This window comes from Schistocerca serialis, chromosome 2 (assembly GCF_023864345.2).
Source record: "Schistocerca serialis cubense isolate TAMUIC-IGC-003099 chromosome 2, iqSchSeri2.2, whole genome shotgun sequence".
NCBI lineage: Eukaryota > Metazoa > Arthropoda > Insecta > Orthoptera > Acrididae > Schistocerca > Schistocerca serialis.
The window spans coordinates 844,729,689-844,754,372 of NC_064639.1; the positions used below are offsets into that span (position 1 = coordinate 844,729,689).

A 24,684-nucleotide genomic window follows, 5' to 3' on the forward strand; every position below is an offset into this window, starting at 1 on the left:
TTACGTCTGGCATTTCGTCTGGAGCCAATATTTTTCTTAATTTGTGGCCAATTTTGAGCTTGATGCCCTGCAATATACGTTAATGACATAAACTGTAAGGACATATTTCGTAGTTATACACTTATTTATATTCATTGTTTAAGACATTTTACATCTTTTGAAATAGTGTGTGATATTATTGTACGCAATTTTTGCTTTTAGCAATCACTTGGAAATGGTACAAAAGGCAGAAACCTGGGTCTTAATTCAATAAACAAAAATGCAGTGACGTCGTGGTGTGTTAATTTAAAAATTATTGTATGACTGTTGCTCAGAAACATCATAAATCGATTTCCAATAAGGAGGAGGAGGAGGAGGATATTAGTGTTTAACGTCCCGTCGACAACGAGGTCATTAGAGACGGAGCGCAAGCTCGGGTGAGGGAAGGATGGGGAAGGAAATCGTCCGTGCCCTTTCAAAGGAACCATCCCGGCATTTGCCTGAAGCGATTTTAGGGAAATCACGGAAAACCTAAATCAGGATGGCCGGAGACGGGATTGAACCGTCGTCCTCCCGAATGCGATTTCCAATAAGGTTGTCGCTCCGTGAGACCAGCAAATTCACATCTCGTCCCCAGATCGTTTAGAAGGTATACCGATCTGTGCATTCAGGAATGTTCTGTGGATGTGAGCAGCAACACCATCGATTGTGCACCATAGAAACAAGCGTCACTTTAATGCCGCGCTACAATACGCAGTGTACAAGAAAACCCACCAGTTACAAACGCGTCTACCAAAACCTTTAATTTCGATGCTTTAATTACGAGGGTGGTCTGATAAGTCTGGTACATTTCTTTGAAAGAGTGGAACATTTTCGATGTGCCTTCATGTTGGTAAGCTTGATTATTCCAAGGGTCGTATTAAGAATTTCAACAATATATAGCGTACAGTTCACTGTTGATAGATGTCTGAATTGGTCAATGTGTCGACTACGATTGAAAATTTTGTTGTTAAACATTTTCATTTGAAGGGTTGGACTGCCGCAGAAATCAAAACCGAGCTGGATGAAGTTCACGAGGACTCCACACCATCTTGAAGAGCATTTACTTTTGGATTAATGAAGTTAAACGTGGTCAGGAAGCACCGAAAACGAAGCACGCTCCGGCCGTCCGACTGCTGAGACTATAGGCACCTCAACTGAACGACTGTTTAATATCCTGCCCAGAGAACTGGCTGTGGAGAAGCTGCGTGTGAGGTGGATGCCCCAATTCCTAACAGTCGATCAAGAGCGCATCCGGCATGACGTTTCAACACACAGTCTGGCGATGTTTAATAGCCGTACGCAAGACTTTTTGCGCCAATTTATGACTGTTAATTAAACTTGGATCCATGATTACACATCAGAATCAAAACGGTAGTGAAAACAATAAAAAAAACTTGTGAAGGTGTAGCGAAGAAGGCAAAGACCATTTTGTCAGCTGGTAAAGCTCATAGATTACCTGGAAAATGGCAGAACCAGAACTGGGTACTATTGTCCTTCATTGATAGACCGTTTGAAAAATGCGTTGACTTAAGGAAGACCAAGATTGACAGGCGTAACAGTCCTCTTTCATATGGATAATGCACCATCTCACACATCTCTAGCAATCCATCAACGAAAGTGGGACTGCAGCCGGACAGCGGCGGTATTTGAATCTAACGTCGTTTATTGTTTTTAACATAAGCTACCAGTTTCGACACCACATGGTGTCATCATCAGGACCCGAACGTAACCTGCCATCCACAACCGTTTTCATGTGCAATGAACAGAATCGTATGCAGCGGGCCGAAATTAACCGGATTCCATACTTTCTGTGGCAACAACAAGCCCATCATGGTCGTCTGACCGTGGTAGCATGTAGAATAAACAACGTTAGATTGAAATACAGGTGCTGGTTTTGTTTCATTATTCGAGTATCTCACACATCAGCGATAGCAACGGCGAAAGTGCGTTAATCGCGCTTTGAACTGATTCCTCATCCATCGTATTCACCAGACCTACCCCCAAGCGACTGCTGACTCGAAAGTTTGGCTTGGAAAGCGATGATTGCAGTCAAGGAGTATTTTGCAGAGTTTGACAGAACTTATTTTTCCGATGGTATGAACAAGCTGGAGGATCGTTGGATCATGTGTATATTCCCCAAAGGAGACTATGTCGGGAAGTAAGGTGAGATGTTTACGAAACTCGTTTTTTCTTGCTTTTTTACCAGACTTATCGAACCACCCTCGTAAATTCATCGTATGTTTCCGTCTTCGTTCGTGTAGAAGATATGTGTTAGCATTTTGAAACGGGACGAATCTTTTAAAACACTCTGTATTCTTCCCCGTGTATGAGTTTCTATGTATGCGTCGCATTAACAGTGTAACAGCCAGGTGAGTTACTTACAGACCGCGCACGCGCCTTGTGCAGGGATGGCGTGCCTGCACGGCTACCGGGTGCAGAACTGCGGCACGGGTGAGAAGCGCTTGTCCTTCGAGGTCCTGCCGCCCGATGCTCGCCAGCGACACTTCTACTTCCATGCAGAATCGGAGCTCGACAAAAAGAAGTGAGTACATACCCTGCTCATTACATACAGCGCAGTACACGTCCGTCACTGCACCTTGCAAGGAAAAACTCTCCCATGTGAACAGTTGCTATTAAATTTGTGAAGCAGCTCATCGAGAAGTAAGCATCTCCATTACCCATTCTTGCACATAACCATCTGGCAAACAACAAGGCGTGAAGTAGGCTGTGGAAACAGTTCGATGTGTCCGTTTCCTTATGTGAGCACAAAATAGAGAAGAATGGCTGCAGCTAATGCCGAACCATCAGAAGAATAAGACAGAGGAGGAGGCGGAGAATGATGCAAAAAATTATTCAAAAATTGGTGATCAAAAATATACCCTAAAATGCCACGACTGATCTTTATACACACTACGCAGCACAGTTAAAAGCTCATTCTTTCGAAATCCCGTAATTGTTTCCCACTGCGACGTAGAAGTTTGAAATTTGGCTCGGAGGAGCCGACAACCTTCCTCTTTAGCGCAGCAAAAGTGTGGCGCCCTGCGGCATGACCATCGGGCTCCGCGAAGCTTCAAACAGCAAGGTACTCGCACACGCGAAGAAAAAGGCCACAGCTCAGAAGTTCACGTGCTGTGTGAGGTGTCTTAACAATGTCATATTGGCATCAAAGTGCATGACAATTCTACACAACACCACTGTGGACATGTCACAAGATGGGAAGGTAATGAAACCCCTCTTACCCACATTTCACCCTTTCTTTTGACGCTTCTGCTATGGAGATCAGAACCGCGACAACCAGCTTTGAAGTCACGCAGTTTTCTTATGGTTGGCCGAGGAAATATTTCACACACACCGCCGCTCAACATCAACACGAAAAGGCTTCGGGGGGTGACATAAAGGACGTCAAGGAAACTACCCTTGCCTTGGAACGTTGGTTCCTACTCATTTAATGGTCAAAAACGACAGTTTTCAGTACCATGAACAACAGACAGGACGACTTTCTCGACAGCCCTTCGACACAGGTAGGCAATTAAACTTCTCTAAGTGTTGTCTAAGGCTCAGGCGCTAGAGCAGACGCGAGGCTCAGTGGGTGTCGAAGTTAGTGTGAGATCACTTTTAACATGCTCAATCAGGGTGAATGGGTTTGAAAGTAATGGATCCAACTTCAAAAAACCTCGCCCTCTTGACGTATTTTGATAGTAACTGAATGGTGAATGGGAAAAAATGTTCGAGGTCTCAACCCGATAGTCTGTTATGCAGCCATAACATCGCTACCGTTTGCTGGCTCGAGAAAATTGGTTTTAATATTCAAATTGATTCATTTAATTAATGTGCTTTTTAATTACGTAGTTGGTAAATCCGTGCTTGGAACCAATAAACTCGTTATCTCGTAAACAAGATGAATCAGTAATCGGTTTTCCTGGATTAATTTTAATTCTCTCTCTCTCTTTCTCTTTCTCTGTCGTTTTTCTTGTACTGGAAAGGGCAGTCTGTATGACTTTGCGATGTGCTGTGTCTGTCCACAAAAAGCTTATGAGTTACTGCGTGTGGAACAAATCACTCAGTAACCTCAAAGAGAAGATTAAAAAAAAATGGCTCTGAGCATTATGGGACTTGACATCTGAGGTCATCAGTCCCCTAGAACTTAGAACTACTTATACCTAACTGACCTAAGGACATCACACACATCCATGCCCGAGGCAGGATTCGAACCTGCGACCGTAGCGGTCGCGCGGTTCCATACTGTAGCGCCTAGAACCGCTCGGCCACTCTGGCCGGCGAGAAGATTAAAGCTTTTCTTGTTATCATCGGCGTAGATTCCCTATCGATATGTCAAGCGTCTTCCTCCTGTTCGACAGTGAACCACTATCTCTCTCACATTTGCCAACAGTCTCTCACGTTTCTTCCTCCCTGACTTTTTATGTTTCTTTTGGATATCCAATGCAATTGGTTTTCTTTAATTATCTACTCTGGTAACTTTTCCCTATGATTTCTCACCCGTCTCCAGACAGCTGACTTCTTCTGCAGAGGTGCTTCTGTTAGTATTCTTCCATGTGTTTTGTAAGTTTTTCATTCTCCTGTTAAACAGGAACGTTATATTATGATAAATGTACTTAATACAAACCTCAAGGAACTAACATTACTGCAACTATTACGCTCATAAGTATAACTGTTGTTGTCGCTGCCGCCATGTGTAACTCAAGCAGTGTGCACTTTAGAATACCAAATGTGAAAAATACCTCTAAGAGATACGAAATAGAGCGTCTAAAAGCTCTAATTCGGCCAAATAAAATAAATACATGAATAAATAAATAATATCGTTGACGGACGCAGTCTGTAGCTTGTAGGAAATGATAATGATGTAAGAAGCAGACTTAAGTGCACGCATGAAAGGGGCGGTGAGAAGAATCTGCACCTGCTATGATTCGTTATCAGCACGCTTTATATACGACGAAATTCACACGGGCATATTGTCGGAAAGGCGCTGTTCCGTTACTCGATACCACCACATCCTTCGTGTGCAGCTTGGGAGATGCAAGGAAGGAAACCTCAAATGCTAATAAGGTTAGTGCGACTGCATAGCTTCTTGGCGCTTACACGGAGAATTGAAAGCTCACGGCTAGAAATTTTAATTGTGAACAGTAAATTCAGAGATAAAGTATATTACGATTTAAGAGGGAATGGATGTTCATGCAGATATCCCGATAGTAAATGTTAAGGCTTAAGGGAAAGAATAGCATTATTATAAGGGGCGATCAAGACATTTCCGTTTGAGGAAATGCATCAGGGTACATGCAAAGTAGCGCAACTCCGATGCAGGTATATTAGCAACGACATGTAGGCAAGGGATTAGTGTAGCATTTTTGTCTTTCCGACGTGCGTGTAGTAAATGCAGAAACCTGAACTATGGCGATGTTATTACCAATTGCGTCCAAACAGGACCGACGTGCTGTTATTCTTTCCTTGGCTGCCGAAGCACAAACAGCGGTAGATATCCTTCGAAGAATGGCGAATATGAATGGGGGAGCATCTTCCACGAAAACCACCGTTGTGGAAGGGTGCACTTAGTTCAGTGCTGGTCACGATCCGACACAAGACGCCCAATTTTGAAAATGTAACGCTGAAGTTACACCACCTCAAGTGGCTAACATTCGAGCACCCGTGCTACAGTTCTGGTCTCTCCTCACGCGATGATCATGCCTTCGGTTCCTTAAAAAAGGCCTTGAAGGGTCGACGGTTACTTGTCGGACGAGGATGTGCAGCAGGCAGTTACGAACTTCTTCACGCGTACCAAACGGGTATTTCCAACCCGATGCGTCTCTGGGATGATTCTCTCAATGCTCTCGGCGATTTTGCCTCTTTGTCCTAATGATTCTGGACTGTAAAGTGTTCGAGCGGAAACTGTTTTATCACCCCATTACCCCTTGTATTTTGGGTTATCACACAAACCTCTGATCAGTTACTGTGATTATGAATTCAATATTCGAGGAGCGTTCAACAAGTAATGCAACACATATTTTTTCTCGGCCAATTTCGTTTGAAGAAATGAGGAAGTTTTTGTGGGACATCGCGGTATATTCCCGCTTCAGAGTCTATAGTTTGATGAAGTTCTGATACGTCGCAGCGCTAAACTTGTACTTAGCCTTCAAAATAGCGTCTGTAACGGAGTTACGTCCCAAGCAAAGAGCTGTCATTGAGTTTCTTTTTTCGGAAAACCAAATCATCGCAGATATTCACAGGCGCTTGCAGAATGTCTACGGACACATGGCAGTGAACAAAAGCACGGTGAGTCGTTGCGGGAGGCGTCTGACATCGTTGCAGCAGGATTGCGTGAACCTGTCCCGATCTCCCGCTTGCCGGCCGGCCGCACACGGCGGTAGTGTTGGAAAGTACGTACACTCTCATTCGAGGTGATCAAGGGATCGAAATCAAGCACCCCGCTGCACAAATGAAGCTCTCTTTTGGTAGTTCAAAAATGACTCTGAGCACAGTGGGACGTAACATCTGAGGTCACCAGTCCCCTAGAAGTTAGAACTACTTAAACCTAACTAACCTAAAGACATCGCACACATCCATGCCCGAGGCAGGATTCGAACCTGTGACCGTAGCGGTCGCGCGGTTCCAGACTGAAGCGCCTAGAACCGCTCGGCCACATCGGCCACTAGTTGGGGTACTCAAGATGGGTGCTCTCTGCATGCTCGACGTCTAACAGAAGAACATAAAGAGCAACAAAGGACCATCTTTGTGGAATTGCTTGCGCTTAACGAGGCTGATCGTGACAATTTTTTGTCGAACATCGTCACAGGTGATGAAAAATATGTTCATAATTTCGAAGTGGAAACAAAACGGTAGTCTAAGGAGTGGCGCCAAATCATCTCTTTTCTGAAGAAAAACTTCAGAGCGACACCCTCGGCCGGTAAAGTCATCGCGACGATCTTCTGCGACTTGACGGGTTATTCTCTTTGATGTCCTCCATCATGGTGCAACGATTGACTCGGAAGTGTACTGTGCCACCCTCAGGAAACTGAAGAAACGACTTCAGCATGTCCGTCGCCACATAATGCAGACGAACTTCTCCTTCTCAATGACAACGTAAGGCCTCACCCAAATCTGCTCACCTGACAGGAGCTCACAAAAACTCATCAGACTGTTCTTCCTCATCCACCCTACAGCCCAGTTCCTGCATCTTCGGACTTCCATCTGTTTGGTCCAATGAAAAATGCAGTCCGCGGGAAGCAATACACGGATGACAGAGAGGTTATTGATGAAGCAGAACGTTGGCCTCGACGTCTACCAGTAAAGTGGTACCATGCGGTCATACAGACCCTGCCAGTACCGTGGTATAAGTCCATCGCATTGAACGGAGATGATGTTGAAAAATAGGGTTGTTAGCCAAAATAGTGGGGAATAATATGGTGTATTCGAATCCTAAATAAAACCAACCTCCTTTCAGAAAAACAATGTTGCATACTTATTGAACGCCCTTCGAACATTATTTCTTTCTTGGATGAGTTACATTACTTCCCACAAATGAGGGTACACACACAGCAACACCATGAAATCGAAAAAAGACAAGGCTGTTGAGTCGAAAGTAGTAACCACATCCTTTTCGTATGGCTGACACTACGGTGGACACCGACGCAATTTGAGAGGTTACATGGCAGTAGTGTTTATGTGTCTCGATCTTTGAATGAGTAAGATTGTGGACCAAATTCATATTTTTCCTCATTTATTACTCTACACACACTGATAGCCATTAATATTGCAACACCACGAAGATGGCATTTATTAACCGTCGACTGTACTGCATGCCTGGATACGCAAGTGATCAGCGTTTCAGTGCAGTCTCGGGAAGTAGGCAGCAGTAATGCTATCTACATTCTGTATTTAAGAAAAGATTATGCAAAGAGTTACTCATTAAAAAAGCGAAATGTTTTGTTTTGTTTGTAAGAAGATCCTGATATACGTCGTGTAAGAAAGACAAATGTCTATCAGCCAGAGGCTGAGGCCAGTTTTCGAGGTTTCTGTGACGTTAGTTTCTAACAAGATAACCCAAGACCGAGTTTTTCCCGTGCTGTACTGACCTATCTCAATATAGAGGGTGTTTGAGCCGGCCGTTGTGCCCGAGCGGTTCTAGGCGCTTCAGTCCGGAACCGCGCTGCTGCTACGCCTCGGGCATGGATGTGTTTGCTGTCCTTAAGTTAGCTAGGTTTAAGTAGTTCTAAGTCTAGGGGACTGATGACCTCAGATGTTAAGTCCCATAGTGCTCAGAGCCATTTGAACCTTTTTTTTGGGGGGGGGGGGGGGGGATTGTTTGACTGTTGCCCTCGCGAACACATTCTCCATATCTTCCACACATTTGAAAGAGACCATTACGACTGACGAACTGTAGCATAGAGTTAAAGCAGCACGGACTGATGTACCCGTATCTGCCGTCCAAGGTCTACATCTACATAAAAACTCTGTGTGCGGTGTACGGCGAAGGGTACTTCTGGTACCAATATCTGATGCCCCCTTCCCTGTTCCATTCGCGAATAGCGCGTGGGAAGAATGATTTTCGGTACAACTTTCTATTAGCTCCAATTTCTCGAATTTTCTCGTTTTGGTAGCTTCGCCAGACGTGTGTGGAGCAGGTAATATGTTGTCTGACTCTTCGCGCAACATACTCACTAGAAATTTAAGTAGTAAACGCTACCGTAATGCGCAACGCCTCTCTTGTAGGGTCTGCCACCTGAGTTTGTTGAGCATTTCTGTAAGCTCTCAAAAATGGTTCAAATGGCTCTGATCACCATGCGACTTAACTTCTGAGGTCATCAGTCGCCTAGAACTTAGAACTAATTAAACCTAACTAACCTAAGGACATCACACACATCCATGCCCGAGGCAGGATTCGAACCTGCAACCGTAGCGGTCGCTCGGCTCCTGATGGTAGCGCCTAGAATCGCACGGCCACTCAGGCCGGCTGTAAGCTCTCGCGCCGCCTAAACTATGCTGTGATGTCACACACTGCTGTTCATTGTATCTTCTCTATCTCTTCTATCAGTCCTTCCTGCTAACGGTCCCAGAGTAATGAACAGTACTCAAGAAGCAGTCGAACAAGCGTTTGGTACGCCACTTCTTTCTTGGATGAGTTACACTTCTTTAATAATCTTCCTACCAATCTCAGTTGGCATCTGCTTTTCCTACTAGTCGTTTTATGTGGTCATTCCTCTTAAGTGTCGCTCAGGATTGTTACTCCTAGACATTTCACGGTGGATACTGTTTCCAGCGGTTTGTCATCAGTAGTGTAGCTATACAGTAGTGGATTTCTTTTCTTCCCACGCTTCCCACGCCCGGGTTCCCGGGTTCGATTCCCGGCGGGGTCAGGGATTTTCTCTGCCTCGTGATGACTGGGTGTTGTGTGATGTCCTTAGGTTGGTTAGGTTTAAGTAGTTCTAAGTTCTAGGGGACTGATGACCATAGATGTTAAGTCCCGTAGTGCTCAGAGCCATTTGATTTCTTTTATTATTATGCGCAGTGCGTTACATTTATTCACGTTTAGGACCAACTGCCAGAGCCGGCACCATTCAACATTCCTCTGTCATTCTGCAAATCGATACCGCCTCCTCGCGTTTCTACTATCCTATAGACAACCGCATCATCTGCGACTAGCCTTAAAGCGCCTCTCGCACTTTCTACTAGGTCATTTATACAGGGTGTTACAAAAAGGTACTGCCAAACTTTCAGGAAACATTCCACACACACAAATAAAGAAAAGATGTTATGTGGACATGTGTGCGGAAACGCTTAATATCCATGTTAGAGCTCATTTTGGTTTCGTTCTTCCACTTACGCTCAATGGAGCACGTTATCATGATTCCATACGGGATACTCTACCTGTGCTGCTAGAACATGTGCCTTTACAAGTACGACACAACATGTGGTTCATGCACGATGGAGCTCCTGCACATTTCAGTCGAAGTGTTCGTACGCTTTTCAACAACAGATTCGGTGACCGATGGATTGGTAGAGACGGACCAATTCCATGGCCTCCACACTCTCCTGACCTCAACCCTCTTGACTTTCATTTATGGGGGCTTTTGAAAGCTCTTGTCTACGCAACCCCGGTACCAAATGTAGAGACTCTTCGTGCTCGTATTGTGGACGGCTGTGATACAATACGCCATTCTCCAGGGCTGCATCAGCGCATCAGGGATTCCATGCGACGGAGGGTGGATGCATGTATCCTCGCTAACGGAGGACATTTTGAACATTTCCTGTAACAAAGAGTTTGAAGTCACGCTGGTACGTTCTGTTGCTGTTTGTTTCCATTCCATGATTAATGTGATTTGAAGAGAAGTAATAAAATGAGGTCTAACATGGAAATGCCTTCCTGAAGTCCAGGAAAACGGCGTCAACCTGAGCGCTGACGTCCACGGTACTGTGGATCACGTGGAGGAACAGAACGAGCTGGCTTTCGCATGCTCTCTGATTGCAGAATCCATATGGATTTTTATGGAGGAGATTTTCGTACTACAAAGACGTCATAATACGTGGGCATAAAGCATGCCTCATAATTGTACAACAGACAGATTTCAGCGATATGTACCTATAATTAGGTGCAGCTGTCCTACGGCTCCTCGTCAAAACGGGAATGGCTTCCACTTCTTTCCTGTCGCTAGGTGCCCTTCGTTGCTCAAGCGACTTCCGACAAACTGCTGCTAGTAAGGGAGCACGTTCTTTCGCATAATCTTTGCAGAATCTTACAGGTATCTCATCTGGTCCTGACGCCTTCCCCTTACTAAGCGAATGTAGTTACTACTTTATTCCACTATTTCTCGATCAGTATCTGTCATTTCGGCGTTCGTACGACTGTACGCCCCGTCGCTGCTGCGAATTTCGCTTCCTGTGTACCCCCAGACGACCGTCAAATTTAATAATGCCTTCTTCCGACCTTCCTACATATCTCCTCGTGCTGTAATTTCACTGACCAACAGTGTATTACGATATGACTTCAAAAGTAGGTTATACCTTATAACGGCAGGCCAAGTAATTTTAACGGAATGCCACACTACACTTCAGAGTGACACAGATACATTACACTATTTTTCAACATAGACCTCACGTCTCTGTAACCAACAGTCGAATATTATACCAGTCATTCAGTTCCTCGACGATAGAAATGCCCTTCTGTGTCACCGACTCATTCAAGAACCGTTGTGTGAAGGTCCTCATCGTTGGAAAATCTATTTATACCAGCTTACGGAAAGATGGAAATCACTTGCTGCCAGTTCTGGACTTTAAGTTCGGTTGTGCGACCTTGGTCAAACTGTTGGCACCATTTCTGTACGGGTAGATGCAACATTGCATTTGCTCTGTATACCGCCAGAACTCCTCTGTGAATCTGCGTGAAATCTAGACGTTTTTCCCGCAAGAATTGTACTGTCCCGCGGAACTTCAAGTCTGGAGTACGTCTCCAGTTGCCACGTCATTTCGCGCGCGCATTGTGATGCACCTGCTATTCCTACAGCAGAAGAACTGTGTCACCAGAAAACCCAGAACAAGTAGTCTCTTCTGACAACGCGCCACTCTTGTTGATCAAAGGTCTTAGCGCAGAGCAACATGTGTACCTTACTTTGAAACGTCCCCTTTGACCAATTCTACGTGACTGTCCTTAAACTGACATACAATATTTTTAGCGCAACGCAATCTGACTTTCAAAATTCCCTACAAAAGAATGGCCCTGACTAACATTAAACTATACCTTTCACAAATCACTTACCTCACAAAAATCTTCGCTGCTCAAGCTACTGCAATACAGCGAGCGCCAATACTGCCAGCTAAATAAAAGATTCAAACTATGGAAGGCACTAACTACTGATAGGGATATTTAGCAAATGAAAGATATTAATAGAGAACAAACAATGTATTTACCTTGATATCATCATATATAAATATTGCAGTTCATGACAAATTTCAAATCTCCGCCATCTCTCTCCCCACATCCACCACTGCTGGCGGCTCACCTCCAACTGCGCAACGCTACGCGCTGTTCACATCCAGCTGCTGCTGCCCAACTACAATGGCAGACAACAATGCAAACTAGCCACAGACTGCACACAGCACAGCCAGTGATTTTCATACAGAGGTGGCGTTACCAATAAAAAAACCTAAACAGCCTACTTACATAGAGAAAACATAAACAGCCTACTTACATAGCCCCCATGCTCCCCACAAAAAATTTTACAAATTTTTTTTTGGGCAGTGGCCAATAATGATTTGATAAAATTTTTCATAATTACAATAACAAAGAAATCAAATGCACACACTTATTGATACAATGTTGGTCAAAAGCTAAAATTTTCTCACAGTCCATAAAGATAGTCCTGATCATTCATCATAACAGTAATTACAGGTTTTTTTTCACAAAGTCTCATTAGTAAAAGAAATTGCACACAGAAGTAGTGGATTTCCATGCAGTCTTGAAGAAGTAGTGTTGTCCTTCCAACGGAAAGACAGTGCTGACTCTTGACATGCATACAGGTAATGGTCCACAACAGAGCAAACCCACAGCAGAGTCATTCGAAGTTCTGACGAATATTGGTAGGTAGGTCATCACAGAGCAGACCCACCGTAGTCCTGGTAGAGATTACGATATTGGTGGGCCACCAGAGGCGCAGACCCACTGCAGTCCTTGTAGAAATAATGGTATTGGTGGGTCATCATAGATGCAGACCCACTGTAGTCCTTGTAGAGATAGCCAGCAGCCATCTGTTGTGACTGTGCAGGTGCACAATCACCATTGAAGAGTCTTGCGGATAATATAGCAAGTCCATAACCACCACTTGTGCGCTCACAAAGTTTTTGGAATTGTCCTTAGAACCAGCAATGCTGTTATCCAGTCCCTTGCTGAATTATAAACACACGTGCAAACACTCACAGTCCCAACTTCTCACATATTATCCATATACTATGACCAACAGAAACGTGTGCAGTGAAATGTAACTAACAAGTTAATAATATCATGAACTGGTGACAATTACAATTTTATAACATAAGAATACAATAACAAAGGTACAAAATACATCATTAAAAACATAACAATATAGATAACATTTGTAGTACAGGCTTTACAAAAGAATAGATATAGACATATACATCAGTGTTACAGGAATTATGACATGAGTACATACATAGAAGATCAGAATAACTTGCGAAACATCAACTTCACACATGAGCATTTAAACAGAATGAACAATGTCTAACATCTTTACAAAGTAAATAACATATTATTAATGCCAATTATATTTGAGGATAACAGTATTCCTCATCATAGTGAATGTAGCTTAATATTAAAAGAAGAAAAAATTCTATGAAACTACACAGAGACAGGAAGAAAACAAATACTCAAGGGTACACAAACACATAGTGGGATAACACAAAAGGGAAAGGACAGGGTTCGTTTTCAGTGTAACATGTGGTACTGCAGTCCAACCCAAAACTTCATATATCTTTCCTCTTATTTCATCCTTTGTTTCCACCAAAAAAAATTCTAACTAAGCATGCTTTCTGTGTTTATATGTTCACACATTTCTTACCTCAACATTTATTTCCAAGAAAATCCTACCTAAACCTGTTTTCTCAATGCATTTCTTCCAATTCATCGCAACTCATTCTCTTAGAGGCTACCCCCTCTTAAGCTAACTTAAACCTACTGAGCTCAGATGCTAAACTAAGGGACGAGGCAATGCAGCAGCACAAAATAATTAACACAAACAGCAATGAGAAAAAAAATGGAAATTTGCAAAGCAAGTTACAGTAAATCTAAATTAACAAGCAATGCAACATTACAACTAATATGAGCCAATGCGCAGTAACCAAAAAATTAAATCTGGCTTAGCAGAGTAACACAAATTAAAATTCAGTAACACTATGCCTGGCAAACAGCAGTAACTTATACCTAAACATGACATAGCTCAAGCAGAAAAAATAGTACACTAAAGATAACAATGCAGATAAGGGAAATGTATAATCACATCTTAATGTCTATGTAATTAAAGTGGTGCACCACAACAACTGATTGTAAAAAGAAATATTACCATGTACTTGAAAAGAAAATTATGTGTTACTGTTACTAGTTCCTTCTTATTGTTCTTTCCTTTCCAAATGCTCCTTTTTTAAAGAATGTGGATCATAAAATAATTATTTAATAGATCTGTTGACAGAAAGTGTTCACATTAGCAAATGCATTTCATTTTATAAAAGCAATGCTGCAACACAGCTGGAAACCAGATATCAAGTGAAATAAGCAATTACGAAAAGCAAAGTATAAAAATATCATTCAGTAGTCATGTGACATTTCATAAGTTAGTAGAAACTCTCTCAACTCTCGTAGAAAGACGCTTGTCATAATCAGGTGTGCAGATGTAAAAATATTTCTCGTCATTTCATTAGGCATTTCAGTAAATATCGTAAATTACGAGCTCCACAGTATGCTTTCAACAAGGAGATGTCAGTAGCGCGGACAATGGCCTTCCCTTTCTTTTTTTTTCTACCTGTGCTTCTGACGAGGCACTCACACTAATGGCTTGTTCTCCAGATGTTTGACACAGCTGCGTGCCCACGACGCATTACGTGCAGGTGGTCACTTAACTTTCTTACGGAAATATTTACGAGACCAGTTTCCGCTACAGTGACAGTCTCACATAAAAATATTTCACAGGTCAAGAATTAGCGTTGCAAATCTGTAGAAACAAAACCTTATGAATATAACAGTGTCCAAAAAATTTTCGCCAGCATTGTGATACATTCACGCATATACACACACATTTCATAACTCTTAAAGTACGTTTCTTGGTTTCCAACATCCTTTTCATAAATCAGAGTCCCTAAACACTACTCATTATTCCTTACCTCCTTATACATATACATATTCGTCGACACTTCTTCAATATTTCATCATGAGAAATACGTAGCATAATCAGATTCCTCATATAGCATCAGCTTATTTATCATAAACATACCTCAGCAGCATAATACACATCGTCGTCGTAAAAATAACATCATTAACACCTCAGTCAAATCTCAAAATCGTCGTAGCTTTCTGCAATAATTCCAAACCTAAAGAAAATTCTCTGCTCATGTCAAAAGTGTCAGCTGCCTCAAATGTACTTTAAAAATCATGATCTCATACCAAATATATCATTCAAAGCTCTCATAGTATCACAATGGTTCCAAAAAATATGAACAGTTTACAAAGTACAGACAAAATACAGTTTCATAAGTGTGAAGTTATCCAACTGTGTAATTGCGTAAACATGTGTCACAGATGTAGCAAAAATAAATGTTTGTCTCTCTCAGTTAAATGATCGGATAGCTGTGTAATTTGTGTGTTAGAGAAATATGGTACCGATGTGTAAAGTTGTATAAGCAAATACCATATTAGCTAGGGTTCCTTGTGGTTGCCACACACATGGTACACAAAGTAAGCGTGTACCCCCCTGAGGATAAATGTAATTATACCCTCAGGTGTTACAAATTACAGCAATGGAATGAAATGTATCACGGAAAACTTTCTTTGTAATTAAAAAATCTTTGAAAATAAGTGTTTTAAGTATAAGATTAATCACTCAAATGCGTGTCCTGTAGCGCTAAATGTGCGTCTTGTTGCAACATAATCTCTGTGGAAGTGTAGTTATCGTCCTCCGAAAGCTAAGTTCTGCAGAAGTCAATGTACTTACCTCATAATACACAAAAGTGAAATGCTTTGCGTATAGATATCGTAGTTATTATGCTTATTGGTGTGATGAAGAAAGTACTGTACAGTAACGTAATGTTGTGCCACGAAAAAGGCTGTCTCATTGTTGCTATACCACAAAAGTTACTACTAAAACATGTTTTACTTTCCAGAATAATTCAGAAAAACTGTGCAGATATAAAACAGATACACCGCAAAAGCAACATTGTAAATTGTCACTCATTAGTAGCGTCGTGATAAAACCGTTTAGCTGTCACATAAACTAACCACTGTGTCATCTGGTATCTCACAGAAAGTACTTTAAATCCAGAATGTATTTTCAAGTAAACCAAAATGTTGCATTAGAATCTCATTAGCAGTACCAGTATATGTCCTAAGTATGTAAGCCTCATATTCGTTACGTAATCGTGCAACTAACAAGGAGGAATGTATACACACAATAACACTGTGTCGTCTGTTCGCAATAACAATGCAGTCGTAATTTCTGTTAAAATATGTTCTCTTGGTTCTTGAGTGGATATTGAACTTCAAAACATTGTTGCATGGTAACAGTTTCTAAAGCATACTAGTAACGTGAAGTGAAACTTTTTATGGCAAAGACAAAGTTAAAAAGCTGATTATCTTTCAATAAACGGTTTTACATGTGAAATGTGGTGTAAGCCTTTACTCTTCCTAGTACGCAGAATTTCAACTTGAATGCAATTATCATGCGGTATTCGTCCGTAAAGAATACTGGAATTTTGCTCAAGGTTAGCGTCAATGTTATTTTTCTCTGAGCCAGCCGGCGCACGCGGCTGCCTGCGGTGTGAGTCATTGTCTGTTTCTTTGTTGGCGCGCGTCGTTACTGGGATTAGGAGGCCTAACTTCCACAAATTCGCCTTGCCGAGAGGGCCCAGCTCTGTTTAAAGCTCGCCAGTTCTGATGGAATTCAGGTCTGTCGTTATGTCGGTAGTTTACATAGTTTCTTGTTTGTCGGTCATGTGGTGGAGAATTTCTCCCTGAATCGTAACTCTGCGCCGAACTGTTGCGTCTGAAGTTATTCTGCCTCCCTTGATAATAATTGTTTTGGTTACCATATTGTCTGTTTCTATGGTTATCTCTGTCATATTCATTACTACGGAAATGCGATCTTTCTCTGTAACTATTATTACTCTGCCAGTGGTTGTCATATGGGTGGTGTCTGTTTTGATCACGATTTGCGTTGTAAGCATAGCCTTGTCGTGTCCAGTTATTATTTCTTTCATCGCGGATTTGCGACGGATGTGACCTGTAATTGTTGTGTTCCTGGTTTCGCGTTCCGCGATTGTCAGTGTCAATTTCTAATTCTTGTAACAGTCCCTGAAAAGCTTCAATGTCGTCTTTGCAACGTCCTGCTAAAATAATATGTCGTAAATGTTTAGGCAGTTTGATTAAGCAAATGCGGATGAGTTCTGAGGGGCTGTATGGGTTTGACAGGTATTGATTCTTGTGCAACATGTCTTCAAAATATTTCACAAGACTGGAAAATTCAGATTGTTTGAAGTGTTTCATCATTATGATGTTATGTTTTACACGGTCTTGTGTAGCTTGAGACCAATATGCTGAGAGGAAGGCATGGTAAAATTCTCCTTCACTGTGGCAATCGTGAATGACCGATCGCATTCTTACAGCTGGTTCATTCTCTAAATAGCCACACATGAATTCTAATCTGTGTTCTAACGACCAGTTGGGAGGAAAACAATGAGAGAATTGATGGAGCCATGCTTGTGGATGAATGTCGTTGCCAGAATTCTTAAATGTTTTGAATTTACGTGTAGTAATGAACAGCTTATAGTCAAAATCATCATGTCGGCAAGTCGCATGTCGGTCATTGTTACGTCGTTTCGGCGGTTCCATCTCAAAATTCGGCGTACCTTGCCAACTTCTTTCACAATTTCCGAAGTGCCCTGTGTTGTTATTTTGTGTCTGTTCCGTATTTGTATGTCCCTCTTCCCGTATTGGGGCGCGAGTGTCCTCTGAAATACGTAATTCTTGTACTACTTGTGCCAACTGATCTTGCACTTCCCGGATTTCTCTTTTGTACTGTGTATTGATTTGATTTTGATTTTGTTTGAATTTTCTAATTTGTTCATACTCTTCAGTGTCCATGAAGGCTACAGGTGTTGTGTCATTCAGATCATCATCTACCTTTGTAGATAAGTTAGTGAACTGATCTGAAAGTTCGGCTACTTTATCCGATAGTGAAATCATTTCCTCTCTATGTTTTTCTGAACCAAGTTTCAGAGTGTCCATTTGTGTTGCAATCGTGTCTACTGTGACCTTTAAGTTTTCCTGAGTTTTTGCAAGTTGCATAACCGTATCTGTAGATGCAACTGAGTCAAATTTTGCTTGCAAGGTCTCATGATTTTCATGAACAATAGTTTGCAGTTCTTTTATGGCTGCTTCGTGATTCTGTAGTGCATTTTCATGACGCGAAAAAATAGGTTGGAAATGCTCACAAATTTGTGTTTTTACGTCATTACAGACTTTTTGACATTTCGATTCAATGTGATGTAACTCAGCAGTTAAATCCTCACGTGTTCGTTCAAGAGTTTGCTCCAATGAGTCTAACTTTTTAAGATTTTGTTCCATTGTGTCTAACTTTTGAAGCTTTTGCTGTGTTTGTCTCTGATTTTGTTCCATTGTGTCTAACTTTTTGAGATTTTGTTCCACTGTGTCTAACTGTTGCTGTGTTTGCCTCTGGTGTTGTTCCATTGTGTCTAACTTTTCAAGCTTTTGCCCCATTTGTTGCATTAATTGTAATAACAATGCACCGGTGTCTGAAACATGTTCCTCAGTGCTTTTCGGCAGTGAAGTTGCACCGGCAACATTCACATTTTGAAAAGCGGAAAATGTGTCTTGACTCATTTGAGAAAACGGTGAGAACCCAAAACCTGAGTCTACAGTATTTGCAAAATTGTGTCCTGTCATTTCGGATTCCTGAGGCGAGCTGTTGCCGACCGATCGATCGATAATGCTTCCCTCTTCACTAATTGTTTCACTGTCCACGCCATTGTTTGCCGCCCGCTCCATTTCCCTATGCACAATTACCAAATTACTACTTTGAACATCAGTTAATTCATTACTCGGTGGCGCTAACACACTGCTTTCATTTTCACTGTCATTTCTCAGTTTACTTTGGAGCCTAGTATTACGTTTTTCACACGCCATTATTGTCACAGTATTTCACACGACAACACAGAAAAACACAATTTGAAGAGCAAAAATAAGAGAACACATTAACATAACACTGAAAATAATATCTAGTTAATTACAGCTGCGAAATACTTGGTGCAAATCTATATGCATGCCACAACTGTTTTACTGTACAACAATGAAAGGCTACAACTACAAAGGAGATTCTCTCTACAATTACGCGCTAGCAATAAACAAAAGCTACACTAAATACACAAACTACAAGAAAAAATCAGAAGATTCCAGTGAGGTATCCTAGGCTAAGGGTCGACATATGAAACGTCCCCTTTGAACAATTCTTACACGACTGTCCTTAAACTGACATACAATATTTTTAGCGCAACGCAATCTGACTTTCAAAATTCCCTACAAAAGAATGGCCCTGACTAACATTAAACTATACCTTTCACAAATCACTTACCTCACAAAAATCTTCGCTGCTCAAGCTACTGCAATACAGCGAGCGCCACTACTGCCAGCTAAATAAAAGATTCAAACTATGGAAGGCACTAACTACTGATAGGGATATTTAGCAAATGAAAGATATTAATAGAGAACAAACAATGTATTTACCTTGATATCATCATATATAAATATTGCAGTTCATGACAAATTTCAAATCTCCGCCATCTCTCTCCCGACATCCACCACTGCTGGCGGCTCACCTCCAACTGCGCAACGCTACGCGCTGTTCACATCCAGCTGCTGCTGCCCAACTACAATGGCAGACAACAATGCAAACTAGCCACAGACTGCACACAGCACAGCCAGTGATTTTCATACAGAGGTGGCGTTACCAATAAAAAAACCTAAACAGCCTACTTACATAGAGAAAACATAAACAGCCTACTTACAACTTTTTGAAGTCTCTTCGTAAATGTGAGAAGTAGTACCACCACAGCTGTATCTTGAGAATTTCTTTATTCTACCACGGGAGTAGTTTTAGCGGCACATTACAGCCATACTCAGGCCCGGTTTACTAAAGAACAGACCGGCCGCGGTGGTCTAGCGGTTCTAGGCGCGCAGTCCGGAACCGCGCGACTGCTACGGTCGCAGGTTCGAATCCTGCCTCGGGCATGGATGTGTGTGATGTCCTTAGGTTGGTTAGGTTTAAGTAGTTCTAAGTTCTAGGGGACTGATGAGCACAGATGTTGAGTCCCATAGTGCTCAGAACCATTTGAACCATTTTTACTAAAGAACAATAACACAGTATTTGAAAACGAAACAACTATAAAACAAGGAAAACATAAAATTATGGTACCCTTATGTATTAGTTGAAATGACCTTAGGGTAATATTCGAAACGCCGGCCGGAGTAGCCGAGCGGTTCTAGGCGCTTCAGTCTGGAACCGTGCGACCGCTACGGTCGTAGGTTCGAATCCTGCCTCGGGCATGGATGTGTATGATGTCCTTAGGTTAGTTAGGTTTAAGTAGTTCTAAGTTCTAGGGGACTGATGACCTCAGATGTTAAGTCCCATAGTGCTCAGAGCCATTTGAACCACTTGATTTCTAATATTCGAAACACAAACACAGAACAAACCTGAATCACAGTCACAAAATACATGGCTGTCGTCATACGTAAGAAACAATGGACGTCTAAAAAGGCAACTTTCGCTCCTTTCAAAGCAAATCATTAAAACAACACGTGTTAATGTACCACGGTTATCAATTTAACAATAGGTCACAAATATCAGACATGACCCAACTAAAAATGTTCACTAATGTTTAAAGACGTATGTCAAAGGTGTATACGTGATGTAAGAAGATAATGGTAAAAGTGAAATCAACCTGGTACAGTCCAACCCTTGACCCACTGCAGCTGCACATGAACTACACAATTCTGTGACAACCTATCACCAAGAACTGAAAAGGCCCTCCTCTCAAAACCCTTGATGACTATGTACCCTTAAATATAGAAGTATACCATGCCTAAATATTAAGTTCACTATAAATCCTTGTGTGATGGAGACAAACACCTAACCGCAAGGAAAAAATGGCTCTAAGCACTATGGGACTTAACATCTGAGGTGATCAGTCCCCTAGACTTAGAACTACTTAAACCTAACCAACCTAAGGACATCACACACATCCATGCCCGAGGCAGGATTCGAACCTGCGACCGTAGCAGCAGCGCGGTTCCGGACTGAAGTGCCTAGAACCGCTCGGCCACAGCGGCCGGCTAACCGCAAGAAATAAAACTAAAATACCCACTTCAAACAGTATATTTCCCCACAGTAAAAACCCTTCGTAAATCGTAGACATGAGTCTACTACCTAATCATACCTTGTAGCACCCGCTTTACGGAAGTCATGACATTGACGTGAAAGCGTCTGTTTGCTCGTTGATCGAACTTTCTTGTGTGGCAAAATACTGTCAGATTTCAATTGTCAGTAAGCACGGGACTAATAACGCGTAAATAATGGGTGAGCGCACAACGGATAGATGGTGTCTCTAGTGGTTGTCACGCAGTATTTGTTTTGCCTGTGACGTCGTCTTACCAGTGTAGACGCATGCGCGTGACTGTTTGTGTAAAGTTATATATTGCTGTAACGTGTAAATTCGTTTAGCTATGCCACTGATTCTTTGTGAAGAACTTGCGGTACACTACTAGGTCCCAAAGGGTGACAAAAAATATTCGTCGGAATATAAGTGAAAATTGGTATTAAGTTGGCAGTCAAAAATAACGAAAGATGTCGTCTCATATGACTCGTAAATATTACCGGAATCGTGAAAACGCAAGTCAGAGGAAAGCTCACGCCCGACGCAATCCAGAAATCCTAAAAACCCCAATGCCGAGCGAATGCTACAGCAAGGAAACGTAAAAACGGCCAAAGCGATTACGCAGCTGGCCCTCGGGCGAACAGCGACCAGGGGCAGTCGTAACTTATGATTTATCTATTGTATAATTATTGTACTAACAGTCTGAAGTCAGCCGTTAAAAATATTTCGGACCTCAAAACCAGACATTTATGCCATAATTTAAAAAAATACTCTATCTTGGTACATCTTAAATGGTAACACATAAAAAAGAACCAAGCTGCAAGGTTCATTTTTCATATGTATTTTAGTTCTTGGCTAGATCACAAATTTTACAATAATGATGATAGAAAGTATAATTATACTTCAAACTTTTTAGGTCGTTTCTTGATCAGTTTCACACGTAATTGGCATTTTTAAGCAAAAGTCTCTGACAGAGGCTCTGCGATCAGGTCAAAACCAGTTTGTTTCTTTCCTGGTCGTTTTTTCAGTAAATTTTTTTGTTTTCTTCTAACAAATCTTGTAAACTCGGATTGCATGCTGCATCCTCGTGAGATTCATGTGTAAAAAATAGGAGATGAAGCGAAATAAAATGGAACTAAATTGTAATTACAGCAGTAGTATGTGTAGTAACAGTATTAACGACGAAAAATTGTAGCAGCCGCAACTTATTTGAATATGAATCTCCATCAAACTGTTTGCAAACAGATATTTCTCCCTCCGATTCAACAATTTAAAACATACAACATATGTAAGTAAAATAAATAAATAGAATAGTAATGAATGTTTAGATATTTTAACTATGTATGTCGAAAATACTCCGGCAACATACTGTATGAAGTTTATTTTCCAAAAAACGCATTTCAGAAACCTCCTTTATTACATATGGATTTATGTGGCTTGGAAGCTTCTTTAATTTATTTTGTAACAAAAAGCTTTCATTTTTGAAAGTAATTAGTTACGGCGGGATATTTTGCAAAATTTCGAGTTATTGCATAGTTGAATACACAGTTTTCAAGAATTTTTATTACATATCAACTTTTATATGAAGCACATTTTCATATATCATCGTTTCGAAGATATTCTCTCTAAACGTAATATGCCAAAATACCTTCCGAGATGTGTTTTGCCTTTTAAAACTGAAATTGGGTACAAACAAAAAGTGTGTATTGAATTATTTTGCCTCCCCTACACACTCGTCAAGTTTCATCACGAACATTTATTTACAACATAGGAATGTTCCCTTGTCAGTGGTTCGCAATAGCAGTTCTTACATTCGCTACTGTTTCTTTCGAAGTCGTCGTCGTCTTTGTTTCTCCTTTATCCAACATCTGGCCTGGTTGAGACTTTTATAGTATTTCTCCACTTTCTTCTGTCTTTCCATCACTCTTCTTCTGAAACTATTTTGCTCCAGTACAGATTCCTTCTTCTTAATATGGTCTTTATTGAGTCAATCCATCTTGCTCTAGGTCTCACTCTTGCCCTCAACTTTGGTCTCTATCATTCGTTTTGGTAGTCTCCCATCTTGTATTCTCTTAACATGTTCAAAGCATTTTCACCTGTTCTCCTCTCATTCAGCTTTTATACTGTAATTTCGTTCCTAATATCTTCATTAGTTACTCACTATCCCCTCGTTTACCCTAGCATACTTTCAGGAATTTCATTACACTGTTTTGGTTTCTACTTCGTCGCTGTCCAGGTCTCCAATGCATATGTCAGATGGTTGTAAAGTACGTGTAGTAGAACACTTCCTTATAGCTGATTGGTCCTCCATTCCCCAGACTAAGCCCCTCTCACACTGGTAAAATGCATTGCTCTTTCGTATCCTTTTACTAACTCTCATCCCCATACTTGCATCCCTTGTTTTCACACTTTGGTCACGCGGGATTAGCCGAGCGGTCTCAGGCGCTGCAGTCATGGCCCGTGCGGCTGTTCCCGGCGGAGGTTCGAGTCCTCCCTCGGGCATGGGTGTGTTTGTTTTTCCTCAGGATAATTTAGGTTAAGTAGTGTATAAGCTTAGGAACTGATGACCTTAGCAGTTAAGTCCCATAAGATTTCACACACTTTTTTTTTTTTTAACATTTGAGATTTTCACTATGCAGCGGAGTGTGCGCTGCAGAGTGAAAATCTCATTCTGGAAACATCCCCCACGCTGTAGCTAAGCCATGTCTCCGCAATATCCTTTCTTTCAGGAGTTCTAGTTCTGCAAGGTTCGCAGGAGCGCTTCTGTTTAGTTTGGAAGGTAAGAGACGAGGTACTGGCAGAAGTAAAGCTGTGAGGACGCGGCGTGAGTCATTCTTGGGTAGCCCAGTTGGTAGAGCACTTGCCTACGAAAGGCAAAGGTGCCGAGTTCGAGTCTCGGTCCGGCACACAGTTTTAATCTGCCAATTAAATTACTTATTAATACGAAACAGTTTATAACGATTTTGCCCTAGCGTTTTCGTAAAAATCTGCGGTGCGAACCCGAGTTGCGCCCGCAGAAATGTTTTGCCTTTTGCGGCAGGTGGTTGGCGGCCCTGGAGTACTCGATCGACCGGTGGATCCGCGTGGGCTGACGGCGGTGCCACGCGTGCCGGCGGCGCGCCCGCTCCCGCTCGCGCTCGCGGCTGCTGTCCGAGGCGGCGCTCGCGGACGCAGAGGCAGACGCAGAGGCCGAGGCCGACGCCGACGCGGACGCGCGCCAGCGCCTCTGACGGCGTCCGCGCGCACTGACGTCCGGCAGCCCGCGACGCCGCCGGCGCCGCCGCAGGCTGCGCAACTGCTGACCGGCGCGCATCTGTCCTCCTCTCTGCCGAGTAGCAGCTGCCCCGGGGCGGAGCCATCTGCGCACGTACTCTCTGCCTGTGCCTGCAGGTTTCCGGCATCGCCTTCCTGGCGGGAGATCAGTGTTGAGACGTACGAGACTGTAGCGGCATAGCTGCTTTTCATAGCGGTGTAGGACCTACGCTGTTACAGTAC

At 42.2% G+C, this 24,684-nt stretch overlaps 1 protein-coding gene across 1 annotated transcript in view; it reads left to right on the forward strand.

The window, feature by feature from the left end:
* Nucleotides 1-24,367, forward strand: part of LOC126456455 (uncharacterized) — a 478,332-nt gene extending 453,965 nt beyond the window's left edge. The window contains exons 31-32 of the mRNA XM_050092205.1: nt 2,428-2,563; nt 24,230-24,367. Coding sequence (XP_049948162.1) covers nt 2,428-2,563; nt 24,230-24,281 — 188 coding nt within the window. The 3' untranslated portion in view covers nt 24,282-24,367. The remainder of the gene's footprint in view (nt 1-2,427; nt 2,564-24,229) is intronic.
* Nucleotides 24,368-24,684: the final 317 nt, after the last annotated feature.